At 40.8% G+C, this 17,260-nt stretch overlaps 1 protein-coding gene across 7 annotated transcripts; it reads right to left on the reverse strand.

Annotated features, from left to right (window-relative positions):
• Nucleotides 1-1,789: 1,789 nt before the first annotated feature.
• Nucleotides 1,790-17,190, reverse strand: FKBP14 (FKBP prolyl isomerase 14). Of its 7 annotated transcripts, none has more exons than XR_013956228.1 (5): nucleotides 16,635-17,190; nucleotides 14,688-14,839; nucleotides 11,875-12,002; nucleotides 10,047-10,782; nucleotides 1,790-1,920 (listed from the first exon to the last, which is right to left on the reverse strand). XR_013956228.1 is itself a non-coding variant. In XM_080610448.1 (4 exons), the coding sequence occupies exons 1-4, from the start codon at nucleotides 17,054-17,056 to the stop codon at nucleotides 10,624-10,626; spliced, it is 813 nt and encodes a 270-aa protein (XP_080466574.1). In that variant the 5' UTR covers nucleotides 17,057-17,190; the 3' UTR covers nucleotides 1,796-10,623. The 7 variants fall into 7 exon arrangements, 2 of the variants coding, with proteins under 2 accessions (XP_080466574.1, XP_080466573.1); XR_013956229.1 differs by having other exon boundaries at nucleotides 1,796-10,166; nucleotides 10,262-10,782; XR_013956230.1 differs by having other exon boundaries at nucleotides 1,796-6,822.
• Between the last annotated feature and the right edge of the window lie 70 nt (nucleotides 17,191-17,260).

Below are 17,260 nucleotides of genomic sequence, written 5' to 3' on the forward strand. Positions count from 1 at the left end.
TGGTGACAAGGTCAGAAAGGCAAAGTGGTATGGATGACAGTAGACAGCACAAACAGCTTTAAAAGCTAGAGCATTTCAGTGCCAGAGCAGGAGGGAGCAAGTGTGTTAGGTTGGTGCAGCAATGTGGAACTTGGGGAAGGCACAGAAAATACAGAAATCTATAAAAGAGCATTGCACCTAAGTCCAAGAGGTTTTACACTCAGCTATTGCCTCATTTCACAGGTTTTAATGCTTTTTGCCAGCAGAACTAACTACCTGGAAGAACCCTGTCAGCATGTCCTCCATAGTGCTGCACAACTGGGCTGGGTGGTCAGAATTGGGTTCCTCAGGATATTTGCTTTTCTTCCTATTTCTCTTCAGGAGCCTAACTCATTAACATGGACCAAGGCAGACTAACATGTCTGCAGAAGCAGCTGCCACAAAAAGCACAGGACTGAGAGTCAGTCCAAATTTCAGTTAGTACTACATGTGATGCACTCCTGCAAAGTAGGAATCAAGACAGTTAAATATCAAACTGCTTATTAGATCAATAGACCTTGTTTAGTAATCTGGCAAAAGAAAACCAAAATGCCAGGCAGGATCTGCGCATGGGATCCTACATGAAAAGGAAATTTAGAAGGAAAAATCCTGGAATCATATGCAGCAAAAAGACTTTCCTCTCAACACCACAAGGAGCAGAAGGATCCAGGGGTCTGCACGTGTTCAGAAACTATGGACAAGCTTTGGACAGTTGCTGTCAAACTTAATCACAGACCAGAAGTTGTAACCTCATTATATAACCAAAAGAGAAAATCATTTGCTGTTCCTTGACTAAATCTCAGTGAATGTGAAACATTGTAGCATCTGCACCTTTTGGGGGTATATCAGTAACCTGAATAGGGACTAATTTATAAGTTATTACTTAAGACCGATGCTTTTCATTTTTAAATGCCAGGCTGATCATCAGCAACATGGGGCCCTTCATACTCTAAGATTTTCCGTTATCTATTTTAAGCAAGACCTTTGTTTTCCTCTGCTGTCAGTTTGCTGTCACCAGAATTACAGTTCAGTGTGTGTTGCAATAGAAAAAAGTCTGGATATCTCCTGCTTACAATACCTAACTGAAAGGTGATTTGAATCATTGAAAGGCTGAGGAGTTTATACCAATTTAATCATAACAATTTCAGTTGAACATAACAACCCAAATTCTTTGCTCTGGAGTTACATTAAGGATTAACTATGTCACAGGCAGCTTGCTTATTAGAATCAGAAAGATAGCCGATGAAAAGAGCAGGTGCAATTTAAAAGGAGGTTTAAATTATATCCTATAATGCACCACTTGCGTTACCCATATTATGCTCACTTAGATGACTAAGTCTATTCTCTAATTACACTGGAGATGATTATGTCTGAGTATAATCTACCTAAGAATTATTCGACAGTCTACAGAATGATTACATACTGGCAACACAGAAATCTTTGAGGCTTCCTTTCTGTGCAAGCTGTCATGAACTGCATAAAGCAGCAAGGATGAGTGGTTAGAACATGGTCCTGGGAATTAAGAGAGCCTGGGGTGTGTCGTTCTGAAATCAGCTTGCTGCTTGGCTTTGGATAAATCTTGTAACCTCATAGCAATTAAATTACCTCATCCATGAAATGGGGAGAGCATTTACTCACAGCTGTATCTATGAAATCTTTGAATGGAGATTGCTGTGTAAACAGAAAATACAAAAGTATAACAATTAGGACAAAGCCGCAATGTTTGTTTATTATTTGCTCTTTGTCTTTAATAACATAGCAGCAGAACTTATGGATATTAAAAAGTGATTTATTTCTTCTATAAAAAACAAGTTTCCAATTGGATGAAACATCAAAGAAGGAGTGCAGGAAGGAACATCTTTAGAAAAGAGAATTTCAAAGAACCTTTATTCCATGTTTTATCTGTGAAAGGAAAAGACCAGAAGGCAAATACAGCAACATACAGCTTAAGTTATAGTTTATTTTTGTTCTTTTTTAAACACTTCTTTAGTTTGAGATCAAAGCCTATTCAGCAGAACTAGTACCCAAAAATCCTCAAGACACTGCAGCACTAATCTTTGATTTGTCATTTCCGAAATATTTTCTTCTGCCAGTTCAAGGCAGCAGCCACACAGGCATATTGCTGATGGAATTGGTTTTCTCAGCAGTGTTTACAATGAAAGAAGTTGGCTTCATGAAGATGGTGAAAAAGACCATCTAAGAGTTGATATTATATTTTAAAAATTTACTGTGATAGATTTTAGTGAAAGGGTAGTGTATCCAAGAAAGCCTTCATGTCAATATTCCTTTTTGCTGTTCCAAGCCACTGTCTTAGTCTTGTTCTCTCCAATGGAGCACTGATTTGGAGTACCCAAAAATCAGATGAACTGATTTTTAGGGGTTGTATAGAGTAAGTGAACCTACTTGCTGCTAAGTCAGAATTCTAATCTTATACCCATAAAGGCATCTCACTAAATTTAAATGATTCCTCTCACAGTGAGTGATAAGAATAAAATAACTTTTTATGTCTTAGGTAGAGTTAGCAACATGGAAAAACCCTGCAAGACCCTAGATAATAGTTTCACCATAGACTAGTAAATTCAACTGATGTCATAAAATAATGTTAAAGACATATTCATATGCTCCAGTCTGGAGCAGAAACTTTATAGTACTTTTCCCATGCTGAAGGTGGCTTCAGCTGTAACAAAGAAAGAGAGTGGCAGGTGCAATATTCTGATGTGAAGTAAAGATGTCACCTACTCGGCTCAGTGAATGTTCAAAATGGAAACCAAGAGAAATCATGGCTGCAGTCCCTTTATCCAATTACACCACTGAAGATTAATCTATTGAAACGGCTGCAGCTGTACATAAGATGTCATTGTAGGCACAATGGCAAGCTGAGGTGTCAAGCTCTTATTCATGAGCCACAGAAGGTGACTAGTTTCTTCACTGCACGAGTAACATGACAGAACACAACTACTCTGTGTCACAGGGACAGAAGATGGGAGTGCTGCAAGGACTCTAGAGTCTAGAAATGTTATTAGGAACAGCACTGCACCACACAACTAAGCTGCTCCATTGCCCATTCAAAAAGGTTGCTGCCTTCTGGAGTAATGATTTACCAAAAAAGTATCAGTTCCCTGATTTGTTTTCATAATTTTTGTATTTTTCCTTGTTTTAATTTACAGTAACCAGTGACAACATACTTATTTTCATAACTCTAAAAGGTATCACAAGGCACATTTTTTAGTATTGGCTTTTAAAATCTGTGGGCCTGGAGCTTTTTTTTAGTGTGTTAGAACAGAACCTGTAACAGTGAGGCTAAACCACTTGACAATAGCTTAAGACTCATAAACAGCCTAGGTGGGTGGAAAAGGAAACCTGTCATCCTGAGAAGATAAGCCAGCAGTGACAACAAAGAAGCAAAAAATAGAGACAACAGCATTGCTTTCTTATGCAGTGACCCTGTTTAATCTTCATGTATGCTTCCATTGTTACAATGCTGCCTGTACAGAAATGCTGTAGCAGACTGATGAACTGGAAAAGGTGTCTCACTTCCTTCTGCAAGAAATGTGCTGTAGTAACTATGTGCTATATAGTTATCCTTTATTAAAATTATATTAAAATTCAAGCATAGTGTTTCTCAGCTTAGCATTATTCATAAAATTGCAACAGCTTGAACATCAATACATAAGACAAAAAACAGTTCTAGTGTTATAGATGTAGGAGATAGGTGATACAGGAGTTCACTAAAGTGACTACATACCTGAAGCAGCTTTGCATTTTGCATTAGTTTGTCAGGTCTGAATAATCTATGTGTAAAATGCTGTAAATTAAACCACAGCACTTAGGGAAAAGATCAGACAGTAATTCAAGGGACAGAAAATTCCACTACGTGATTTATCAGCCATCTGGTGCAGTTCAAAAAGCACTCAATCAGGGGAGGTTAGAATCTTCTGATTAGTTACCACAGCAACAGGTCTGCTGAGTACATGTAAAAAGTTATGCATGTGTCAGCATCAGCAACCTTTTTTCCCCTCCCATACACAGTCCACTGGGGGCTGTGAGCAGTGGCACGCTTTAAGGAGCTCGCCTCAATGATTAAATAGTTTTCCTTATTCATGGAAGTGGTAGATATCTGCAGGTGGGAAGGGACATCTGATAACATACTTCAAACTTTCAAAACAAAGAAGTCCTTTTCACTCTTGCACTTCCAAAGGACAGGAAAATATATATATTTTTTAAAATGTCTACAACTGAGTATCTCAGTCATAAAAGATCTCACATTTACGTAAATGTCCTTGTCCACAACATACAACTGGAAAACAGTAGGTCATAGATGGGGAAAATAACAAAGCTCAAACTGTATTGTACATTTCATGCTGTTTGCATGTTATTCCTTATGTACGTATTTTAATAAAGAGAGGTCTAATAAATTACCCAGGAGTTTTTAAGCTTCCTTATATTAGATGTGGATGCCAGACAAGAAAAACTGGATAGCAGAGAGAGCTATTCCCCTGCCTATTTCATCTGTGATTTCCTCCCAGCGCAGGAGCTCCAAGCCTGCTCTTGGCTTTACCCTCAGGCAGTGGTGTGACAACGCCAACCTGGCACTGACACATCCCTGTGCTGCCCTCCCGCAGCTGCCTGCTCAAAAAGCAAGGTGTGAAAGCTCAAAGCCACCAGATGTCTGGCAGAGCATATTAACTGGTGCTCCAGAGCCCACCTCACCAGCCCACCTTCATGCAGCTCCACCACTGGATGGAGGGTTGGTTGTGGCTGTTTCCAAAGGGTGCTATGGCTCAGATTAGCAATAACAGGATGTGGTACCAAATGAATAGGAGCATCAACTGTTTCTGGTCCATACATGCTCCCACTGCAGTTTGTGCTCATTTATCAGCTGCAAGATGAGCACCATGTGTCTGGGAGCCTTGCTTCACACTGAGTTCTGCAAAGGCAGAGCACAGAGTGCAAGCCTACATCACGATGCCCATGTGACTACGTTAAGCCCAGCTTTTAACCTAACTAATAATAGTGACATTAACAATGAGGACATGATGGCACATAAGGGCCACAATACTGTATGCAAATCTAAATTCTTACCTCCTGTTAAAAGGAAGGAACATCACCAGTCTTACCTTAGTGGTCAGCAGTGCTGACAGTAAAACCCAGCAGGTAGTAATTTTCTTTAAGCTCGGATTAGTCCGTTAGCTATAGCCCTGTAGATTCTGTACCCAGAGGTGGACAAAGGGTACCAAAACATTAACCAAAAACATTCTGCATTGTATTTATGGAATGAAAACCTGTTCTCTAAAGCATATCCCAGCAGATTAGAGAGACCAGAGCCAAGCTGTGCTATTTACTCCCAGAGAGAAAGCAGGGCAAGCACGCAAAAGACATAGGTTTTACCTAGTTCACTATTCAGGGAAAAAGGCGTAAGAGGAAATATCAGTTGCTCTAAAGAAATCTCAATGGCAGTAACATGTAAGAGAACAGGACTGATTTAATGCTTTCAGTCTGACTCCCAGATGAGAATCAATTATCCTGCATCATTTAATCTCCTTAAGCAGGGCATGACACAAAATAGAAATTAGAAGCATTGTGTCTAATATGAAGAGCAGTTCTCAATGGTAGTTAGCATCAGTCTGATTTTTTAGAGGGAAACATAACTGGGAACTGGGAAGCTCTGAAGAGCTGGCTACACTAGCTTTCCACAATCAGCTCTTCAGATTGTAAAAGTGGATTTGTTCATTGTTTACCTAATGGAGATACAGAATGAAAAAGGAAAAGGGGAAAATAGGGAAAGGGGGAGAAGGAAAAAACAGGAGAGAGGGAAAGGTAGAAAAGAATGGAAAAGAAAAATACTATCCCTGTGAACAACTTCCAACCATCCATCAGGAATGTTGCCTTCAGAAACTTTACACATTACTTACCTGACAAGTTCCAAACTATCCCTTATGTTCATGGCAAATTTCTCAGCGAAACCCATCTCCTACTTTTTTTACATCATGGAAAAGGATAGCATTACCACACTGCTCCTAAGTGGGTGCAACCCCTAGCTAAACCAGCCTGGAACAGAACCTCCTGAAATGAAGAAGTGTGATATAGGGGGTAGTTCCATCTGAATCCCCTCCAGGCTGGAAGGGCTAGTAATGAAGGTCTTGTCTCTGTACATACAAATAGGTAAGTTTCCTACTGAGCTTTTCAATTAACATTTCTTGTGTGAAACTGTTGACACAATCAAGCACAAGCATAAAAACAGCAGGATAGCTGAAGAAATACCCTTTCGTCAAAGAATTGTTTTTCCTATGTACCAGAACAAAACTAGGGCACAGAATGTAAGCACTACTATGATTAACTTTCAGGAGAGGCTAAAATTATCCAGGATTACACAAACATATGCAGGTTTTGTTTGTTTTGGTGTTGGTTTGTTGGTTTTATTTTCCTGGTACTAAAAACAATTCAGTGTTAAAGACAAACAAAGGGGTTTGGGGTACTGGGTTTTGGCTTTTTTTGGCCTTTTTTTTTTTTTTTTTTTTTTGCAAAAAGCTCTATGATGAGGCCAATGTATTTTTAAGAAGCACACTCAACATACCTATCCTGAATATTCTCTAATGGATCTTGGAAGTATGAATTTAAGCTTCGTCCTAAGAGTAAAAATCCATATAGGATCTAGCTGAAACAGTGATTTCTAATCAAAGTCAGATCAGGAACTAGACTCATTATTTACAGTACCTGTATCGGTGGCTGCCAGTGTTCTTTCTTCCAAGTAAGCAGATGCCAGAGAAACTAAGAAGCAAAATCTTTTGTATTTCTCACATTGCTCTGTAAGAAATACAAAAACTCTCTCACACACCACTAATTTTGCTCCTTTTCCTCGATTTTTTCTCCTTTTCCTGGAATGCCCTAAAGCAATGAGCTCTCCCCATCCTGCTGATACTCACCTGCACTCTGGGATGGATGTCTGTATCAGGGGGTAAACCACCTTGTATCTAACAGCAGAAACAATGGGGGATGGGGGGAGCATGTATGACAAAGACAATTGTAATTTAAAGACTGACCTGTACCACCTATTTTTACACTGAAGTACTCAGGAAATACGCTATGGATCATTTTTGTTCTAAATGTCATGAAGAAGAAACTATGGTAGCAGTCTGATATGTACTTAACACTGCAATTTTATGACTGTCACATAAAGCACTCACCAAAACAACTCCACACTGGGAATGTTATTGGCAGCACAAGGACACAAGGTACTGAAAAGTAAAGACTTAAGACCTGATAAAGTGATTCCTTCATTTTCAACACCGTTTGCCTTGTCAGTTGATCTTGAAGAAGAAAGCTTTAAAAAACACTTCAGACTATAAGCACCATTCCTGATACTTTGCCAAAAGCTTTCTTGTGTCATTGCATTGCGTATCAAGAATTTTCAAATAAAAAGAGCTCTGAAGGCTGCTTCTGTACCTACAGAAGGCAGCAGCTCCCACTGTTAATTGTTAGGTTGTGGCTGTGAATGACAGGCTGCAGTTCTAAAAGCCTTCAGTACATATTTTCCTATATAACCACAAAACAACAAGAAATGTATAAAGAATGCTCTAAGAACAGGGGGAAAGTGCACTGTATGGAACCCTCTTCACTTTTTCAAATGCTGCATTTTACTGACACACAATGAGGGTTTGTTTCTTCCTCAGTACACCTTGCACTTCACACACACAAGCCAGCCAAAATGCTGCTGGGTGCCACCAAAGTTCCAATACTCCTCATCCCCTCAGGGGACAGGCAGCTGCCTTTTCCTGCACTCCTGGAAGTAGCTAGCTGGCTCCTGCTGGCACTGCAGCACAATGCCTGTAGATTCACAAACAGATGCAACTGAGGTTAAGACAAGCAGTGCTATTTCTACCTAAAAAATCCCTTCATCTTCACAGAAGGACTGTAACAATAGCAAACAGTAAAAATGTTGAAATGGCTTCCCAAATCTGCTGTTGATCCTGCGCTTTTGAAATCGTTTTTCAGTTCAATTTCAGAATAACACAGCTACCAAGAAGAGCACTAAAACCAAACCCCATCCACTCATCCAGCATAAACCTACACACAACACCAAATAAAACATCTTGGACCTGCAGCTTTAATGCCTGCTGGCATTAACAACTTACCTGCATGTTCACTGAAAGTTATTTTTATGAAATGCTTTAAAAATCTAAGCAGCAGATAACGCACATGTGCATTTCACAGCATTTACCAGCTCCGAACTCCTACTTAACAAAGGAAACAACAGTTGCCCTTTACTGAAGGCACATACTGGCACCCCATTTTAAGCTTAGCTTTTTATATATTGAGTCAGTCATCTGGCCTAAGTTTAATTTTATGCTTTTATTCCCCAGCCAGATGTTCAGAAAACATGCTAAACACTACAGTCACCTGAAACCCTCAAAAACCCAATGCAAGTCTCAGTTCCGCTTTTCTCAGTAGTGCACACACAGTATTTCCCCTTTGGTTGGGTACCTGCCAGTTCCCACATCCTAGACAAGGCTGCCTAAAGGGTAAACTTCATATACTACCAGCCCTCCTTGCTTTAGGCTACGCTAACTGCGTAGGCTCCTCATGTAGTCAATAGAGTCAAACTATTTGGTAATGCTTCTGTCCCAATACAACATGAACAATATATGTGTGACATGTTGCCCCCAGATACCAAGTGCTCTGGTGACCATAGCGTAAACCAACCTACCCAGCACAGAACATGCAAGCAACCTTGGGAAAGCTGAAATCAGGCAAGCTTAACAAGGAGAAAAAAAATATCAAGGTGCAAAATCACTACTGGCACAAAGAGCTAAATTATTCATTATTCCCTCACAATACAAAAATCAGGATTGGCAACAAGCCTAAAAAACAAAGGGAAGTATTTTCCAACACTATTCTACTGTGAAAATCACTGCCATGGAACATTCAAGAAAACTAGATAGCACTGAGGAAAGATCTAAAGATTATTGAAAACAAAATAGGTAGCCACAATTCCAAGTAGGCCATAAGCCACAGAGTACCAGAAGGGAAAAAAAAAACCCCACGAAACAAAATTCCAAACTATTGCATGCCTTCACTTGACATGTTTTTTTCTGCCAAAACAGACAATAACCTGTAAGATCCATACGCAGTCGAACTGTTTAATAAGGTAGTCTTCTAATACTTGCCTGCAACACTAGGTGGCAGGGAAAATACCTAACTCATCTATAGCATTTGAATGTAGAATCTCACTTGGCAATTCTTTACTGTGAGGGTGGTGAGACACTGGCATAGGTTGCCCAGAGAAGCTGTGGCTGCCCCATCCCTGGAAGTGTTCAAGGCCAGGCTGGATGGGACTTTGAGCAACCTGGTTTAGTGGAAGGTGTTCACAGACCCATGTGTTACTGGTGCCAGAATAAAGGCCAATTCCTTCCCTGAGATACCCCGCCCTCTCATTTAAGAGACCATAGGAAATTAAAAATGATTCTTCCTCTCCAGAAACAGGTTAAACACATGCAAATTGGAGCTGAAATCCTCATGGTCTCCTCCTTCATGAAAACACAAGCACTAACATTTACCTCATGCCTCTATTTTTCTAAAAAAGTCACTTTATTATTTAAAATTCACATCATTTGTGTGCTACTTGTGCAAATACTGCAAAGGGCAATGACGAAACAAGTTCTGCAACTCAGGCAGTCACAAAGCAGGCAAGCCAATGCGGACTGTTCTTCAGGCCATACTGATCCTCCTGTCAGTATGCTCTTCCCTTTCTGGATGTGAGAAAAAACTTCAGACTTGTAACGCTGCGCTCAAGATCTCCCTCAAAACTTGAAAGGGACTGGTATGACCTTTCTTCATGAATGCAAGCTCTGAGTTTCGAAACAAATGTAAAGGATATCACCTCTGCACTGCAGCATAAATTGCTATTTTCTTAATTACAGAAATTTCCTGGAATCTTGCTGACATTAGAAGTAAAGTCTGACATTTAACTCCTATTTTGTTCCTGTAATTTAAAGAAAAATGCAGACAATTATTGGTTGCTAATACTTTACCTTTAGAGACTTTCAAGAGCAAAATCAGGACAGGGTAGTCATTCATCTCATTCAGCTTTGTATCAGTTTCTCAGCTGTACAAAGAGATGCTGATGCCTTTCTAGTGCATCTTTTTAAAATCTGCAGGAAAAAAAGCAAGGTCAGCACACTGCTTTTTAACCAGTGACACTCAAGAAGGAAGGGCAAGTAATTTAGCCACAGAGTAGAAGTCATACATAAAGGAGTCGCTGAAAGTGATCTTAAACACACAAACAAATCACAGAAAGGCACTGAACTGGATTTTGATTTTCACAATGTTTGATAATAGGAAAGTTTGTTTCATTTCTGAAAAATAAGTTAATACAAAATTTAAAAAACACTGATGTGCAAGTCTTTTCTGCACAAAAGGAGGTACATTTCCATACTTTAAAATAGTTTAAAACATTTGTACATAATGAACAGAAATTCTTTTATATAAACAAAGAGTGTTTCTTTGCCAACAGCAGCTGTCAACTCCAAAACACAGAATTAAGTCGACAAGAGAACCAGACAGTCTAAGTCACTGCCATTTGTGTCAAAAAAATTATGCCACCCTTTTCTACAGCTCATCATGCTTGTATGTGAATTCCCTTGCAGATATAAACCCATCACTGTCTTCATCTTCTTTATCAAATATGTCTTCAACCAAAGCATCATGCTGGGTGTCATTGACCACTGCTCCATGCCTTTCAAATTCTTTCTTCAAGTAAATTTTCACCTATTAGACAAAAGGTGAGAGATAATGTTTTTAGGCTTATGAAAGAGTTGATTATTACAGTGTAAAGGAGGGCCAGTATGTCCAGGATTGTACCATTAGACAATAGATACCTTCCTTCCTATGCCATTGCTAGAGTAATACTTGTCTGACTGGTTCTGCAGCCCTGATCAGTGATGGAAGACTCCAGTAATATAACTGACGGTAAAACTAGGAAATCAGTTGCCATACCTTTATGGTATCTGACTGAAATATGAGCCAGGAAAACCTGTCATCTGGTGTCTATATATTAAAGTATAAATAGCTAGGCAGAAGTTCTCAGCTACCAATTTGATCAGGCCCCCAAAGAGCTTTTTCACATCCTAGCACTTTAACAAACCAGTAGATGTAAACAGCCATCCCAAATATATACAGAAATCTGTCCACAGTCTCAGTGTTTGCTGCTGTCATGGGAACTACATTAATAAGGATTTATTTCTAGACATCTCAATTTTGAAGGACAAAGATTTGAGGTAGCTTTTAAACAGACTAGTGGAACAGTTATTTACACTAAGCTAGTTACTAAAGGTGAGCCGATACTGAAAAATAAAGAAATCTATTGGTAAGTTGCAAGAAAACATGCGAGCTGAAGCCATGCAAGAAAGGCAAAGCACAGACAGGAGCTCATTTGTTGAGCCAGGAGTTCAAGAGCATTCAGCAGGAGAGATACCAACACAAAAAGGCATAAAACAAAGTCAAAAAAAGCAGAGAACTGGAAAGCAGCAACACAGAAAAAGTTATCTTCAAGGAAGAACAAAGACCCACCCTTCCTCACATGACCAATGATCACCTGGCCAGCAATGACTTTTTGGGTGTCTTACCATTTGTGGTATCAGTTCAGTAGTTATGATAACAAATAGTTACCCATATTGTGCATCACTCAATAAATAACTGCCTTAAGCATTCTTAAATATCGTGTATTCTGCTTGCAGAGTTGCTCTGTGCACAGCAGTAGCTAAAGATCTAACTTACCTTTAGATGCCTCCCTCAAGTTAAGCTTTCCATTTCCATTATCCCATCCTGTTAGTTTTGCTCACAGAAGGGTAACCCACTCACCTCTTGCTTGGACAGTTTCCAGTCATCATTAAGATCCATCTCTTGGAATGACTCATGAGATCGTGGTCCATTCCTAATTTCTAAAAGGTCAATGTTGAAAATCAGTGTACTCTCAGGAGGAATTTTTCCTGCCCAAAATGGTAAACATGAAGAAAAGTTAAGAACAATTACATATTCAGTGCCATACAAAAAGCCATATGCCTCAGATAAATATTCCAGTAATCCTACTACTTTAAAAGCATCCTTCAATTGGAACTGAAGAGGATAAGTAACAGTGATAACTATTTCAGACCATAGCCTGGACCCTGGGCAGCCCTTACAGCACACATACAACTTGAGATGCAACTAAGTTTGTTGGAGACGAGTACATGTTGATGTGAGCTCATATTCAACAATCATCATCATGGGTTTATCAGACCAACATTCTTGAATATTTTTTCACAGCAAGCGCCCATAACGTGGAAAACAGTGAAGGAGACTGTACAGCCAGCCAGCTGGCCACAACTGCAACTTACAGCCAACACTGATGGACAGGGTAGCAAGAAGGGAGAGTCCAGTCCTCCTGACACACCATAAACCCACCAGTGTCCAAATTCTTCTCCACTGCCAACTTACACCTTGTACCCACTAGTCTGGCACTGGAAAAACTCTTCTTGCAGAGAAAGCCAGGAAGCCAGCTGTCAGTATTCCATAGCTGTCTGGACTGCTGCACAGGGCACTGAGCTATTTCCAAACACACAGCAAAAACTAAGTATGTAAATCTGCCCAAAGACATGTGTTGGCATCATGCCCTTTCTGATGCAGCTGAACAGACTGGTCACTTCCTAACAGCACCAAGGACCAGCCCCCCCCCATGTCACCACCCCTCAAGGATTCCAGTTTATCAGGCATTGGCTTTTACAGTGATGTGATACACCTTCATGCCAATGGCTGAAGCTACTGTCAAAGACCTTTCTGCACACCACTTTGCTCCTTATATAGAGAAAGGTTGAATAGGACCAAATGTATTTCTATATTGGCCAGCAGCATCCTCAAAAAATATTCCTGTGCCTTCAGAAGACAGGGGGAAAAAATAATCCACTTCTTATATTTTGGAGCTATAGTGTTAAATACACCCTTAACTGCAGCAGTAAACAGGCTTGTTTGTTTTCTGGGATTGAATAAATTTCTAGGATGAATAAATGTGCAGAAACTTCTGGAAATACAGGGCACAGTGGCCTGCTTAAAGTTTAGAACACAGGTAATTTTTTGAGTGCTACAGAAAAAGGCATCTGACTCATCATTCAAGTCAGACAGCAAGTAAGGTGGGAGGCTAGTGAAATTATGTGCATTCACGGGAAAGCATGAAGAAAATGGAGTAATTTGGTCTTCAGGGGCGTAACTTGAATATAGCAACATAATTATTTTCAAATACTTCAAAGTGTTCCCAAAGCAAGTAATTTCTCACAGCAGTAGCAGTGTTTACTTGTTCAACCTTCTTTCACTAGCACAGAGGTGAGGCTTGCAAGTCTCTGAAGAACTGTAGTGCTTTACATATTAATCAAGGCAATTAGCCTGTGATGACTGTGAATACTGCAGCATTTAGTACCTCTTTGTGGAAAGCTACAGTTGTGCCCTGCATACAACCAGCTGATGACCACAAATTTTGTGTTCTCTACTAGAAACATGATTATTTCCAATACTATCTCTTGAAACGAAGGCTTCTAGAAAAAAAATATGTTTTAAAAGGATACTTTCAAGAAAGGGAGGTATGGAGTATACTGCACATATGGAGCAATATGTAGCATGAAGTAATATGGACTATTACTTAGCCTATGTTCAGCCTAGTTGCCTGAAGATCCAGACATGTAAACACTCCTCATTTCTAAAACAGTCTCAGATTAATGGGAGAGAACAGCAGCAGAAAGGATTGTATGTTCCAAGACATTTATCCTTTCTGCTTTGGAACCTTTTATTACCTTAGGTCATTGTGATAACTGTTGTCAGTTAATAACTGCTCCAAGAAAAATTAACTAAAACAAACCCCGTAAAGCAGAAAAAGTAACCATCGTTCAAGCTGTCACTCATTTAACTGAGAATTCCAGATTTGGCCCTCCTCTTGAACAGGAATCTGGAAATGTTTGAAAGGAAAACCCCAAACCCATCAGTTGTAGCTAGGTTGAGAAAACACTACAAAGAATGCTTTTATCTGTTTGTACAGCATTCAATACATTTCCAGTAGATGCCAACGTGACCACCCATGTGCCTTACCTATCTTACTGTCCAAACTGAAAATAGCTAAAAAAGGGAAAGAATTAAGTGGCCCTGTATGAAGTAGTAAGTGGTGACTTTTCACTGTATCAGATAAGAACAGCAGCACCACAGGGAGTTTCTTATGGTTCTAAAAGACACCTGTGAGCAAGAACGAGGGTTGTACATTCCCATTCATGAAGTCATACCACAAACAGAGATGCAACAGCCAAAAAGCCAACCATTACCTAAGCAACCACTTCCAGCTTGACTGTAAAAAGGGGAAAAAAATAAAGCAAAGTAAAATAAAAAAGGAGGGCACTGTTGAGCACAGCACTAACAGAGAAGGCACTCAGAACATACTGCACAGCAGCTACCATCAATTCCTGGGTTTTTTCCTGCATTCATCATGTAACCACTTAAGAGTTGCTTTTGCAGAAAATAAATCAGTGAGAAAGAGCAACTGACTCCATCAATTCTTATTTAATGGAATCACCTGGAAAGCTTGCTAACCTCTTAGGCCAAGAATAACAGTAAAACACAGAGATTAAAAACAATTAAGGGAAGGACTTCAGGTGTTTTACCTTTCCCTTCTTTCCCATAAGCAAGAGCTGGTGGAATAGTTAGCTTCCGCTTCTCTCCCACACACATGTCCTTCAAACCTTTGTCCCAGCCTTTGATAGCTTCCCTTATGCCAAGTGTAAACCACATAGGTTGACCATTGTTATGCTTGTGACTGGAAAAGAACAAAATAAAACACTCTTTAGACAGTAAGTTCCATAAAAGGTATGTGGAGCACATGGAATATGCTCAGAGCATTGATACATAATTAAAAACACATCACTATTTGGCACCTTAGCATTTCTTAAATGAAAAATACAGACTTTTAAAGTATTTAAACCTACACCTTGGGTGACAAGGCTCCTTAAGAAGTAGGAAGAAATAAAACAATATCTACATGGTATTTTTATGACAACACTAAGCAACCTGAATCCCCATCTTCACTTCCCTGATCACCTATTTCCACTTCGAAACTGATCAGATTAGAAAGGCATTTCTACTTCAAAATCTACATTCAAGGCCATGCATATTCTTTGGTAAATTGCAGATCAAAACCCAGTTTGGTCATGATTGCAATATACCTTATAACATGATTGGGAGAATTGGCCACATCTCTTCCAAAAAAGCCACTAGGAAATAAAAAACAACTACACGACAGAATATCTAGAAAAACAGAAACAAATGCATGCAAAACTTTCAAGTTTAAAAAAGACAAGACAAAGCCCTTTCCCAGTTTAACCAGACGGTACACCAGGACTACTTTCACTCTACCGACACAGTTTTAAAAGCTCGATTTACTAGTTATGCTGGAAAGGTGCTTAACAAGAACACAGCACTTACAGAAGTTAGTCAGCAGCAAAAAACTTAAGAGTGACACTATAGCTCCTTTCAGAGAGGCAGGTTAACTACAAGAGAAAATTAGTGAGATTTTAGTTTAATGACCTGCAAGAGCCTAAACATGCAAAAACACTGTCTTTTTTAATACGTTCCATACAAGTAGATTTCAGACATGGCCTACAGACACTTGAGCATTTTGCTGTCTCCCGCTATTAACACTTCGTTGATGTTTTACAGGAAAAGCGCCATTAGCAAGCAGTTGCAGGCGCTTAGCACTCGACTTTCTCGTTTTTCCTCCTACTTGCATTACTGTGGCTCCGCTATGTTGATTTGTCTGGTCGGGGGCGGTGAAGAATCCGCCGTTTCAGTAATGAAAAGCTGTTATTGTGCTGCCAGTAGTGGACATATATATATATACTTGTTTGGGTTTTTTAAATTAGAAGCACACTTCTCCCCTAGAAGTTTGCTTTAGGAACTAGACAGAAATTCGTGCACGGAAGAAGACTTATTAAACTACCGATATCATATACCGAATCCTGTGTCTAAGTTCCAGCAGAGAATGCTTAACATCTCCCCCTTTTAACAAATGCCTCATGGCTCTGCTTTCTACAGATTAACCAAAAAACAAAAGCTAAACAAGGTTTCTTTTATAGCCTCGGTCTGGCAAAGGGGAAGGAGATAACTTTTACTATTGGTGTTCATCTTAAACAGCATTGCGAGCCAGTGATTCCTAAACTGCCAAAGCATAAACGTAAACCAAACTTTCTGAGAACAGGTCGTGGTGGCAAAGGTGACAAGTTTGTGCAGCGTTATTTAAGCTATTTTAATTCAACAGCAAATAAACTCCAGGGCATGCCATGAGCACACATTCACTGCTTTTGCTTTCTTGCACACAGGTAAACGCAAATTTGGGGAGGAAGATGTAACTGTATAAATAAAAATCCACCCATCCTCAACAAAACACTCCTTACAGAGCTATGAGGGATGGACTGCTGTGAGGGGTGCGGATCCAGGCTGCCAGAAGAGATCACCTACATGAAAATAAAGATATGTATCGAGAGCTATAGCGGTGTTTCCCCGCTGAAGCTCACCCACCAGCCCACTAAGGCGGGCCGCCGGGGAGAGCTACTTACGTGGAGTGAAACATGGAGCCATCCCTCTCCAAGTAGCCCTCGTAGTGAACCAGCATCATGTCCCCCCACTTCGTCCTCCTGTGGCAGATGAACGGCTTCTGCAGCACCTCCACCTTCACGTCAGCCGCGGGGATCAGCGCCGCGGCCGCGCAGCCCAGCACCGCTCCCAGCAGGACGGCCCGCAGCAGCACCGCCATCGCCGCTACGCAGCCAGGGCCCACCTCAGAGCCGCGGGGCCGCCATCCCGCACCCCTCGCCTGAGAGGCAGCGGCCACGGCCGATGCACAACCCCGCTCGCCCGCCCCGCAGACGTGGCAGCGGCCGCCGCAAGGAGCAGCCCCCTGCTTCCGACGGCCCAGAACCCGGGGGGAGCCCTCTGATTGGCTCGCCTCAGAGAGAGCCCAGCAGAAACAGTCGACCATTGGGGCACACCCCTGTTCGTCCCTCAGCTTGTCCAATCAGCGGCAGCGCTCCGTGGGAGTGTGCTGGCCTCGGGGCTCCAGGAAACGAACGTTAGAGAGCGGGGGAGCCCGGCGGACCGCTCACATAAAAGAGCCGGCTCCTGCCGGGCGCCGATTGGGCGGTGCTCTCACCGACGACGAGTTTTGATTGGCTGCGGAAGGCCA

The sequence above is a fragment of the Psittacula echo genome, assembly GCF_963264785.1.
Source record: "Psittacula echo genome assembly, chromosome: 2".
Taxonomy (NCBI): domain Eukaryota; kingdom Metazoa; phylum Chordata; class Aves; order Psittaciformes; family Psittacidae; genus Psittacula; species Psittacula echo.

Coding starts and splice junctions, on each gene's coding strand:
- FKBP14 (XM_080610447.1), bottom strand. CDS start 17,056: ATGGTCGACTGTTTCTGCTGGGCTCTCTCTGAGGCGAGCCAATCAGAG. Junction 12,003..14,687: donor TTATGGGAAAGAAGGGAAAG/GTAAAACACCTG, acceptor CATTTTGGGCAG/GAAAAATTCCTCCTGAGAGT. Junction 10,783..11,874: donor GGAAACTGTCCAAGCAAGAG/GTGAGTGGGTTA, acceptor TTTGTCTAATAG/GTGAAAATTTACTTGAAGAA.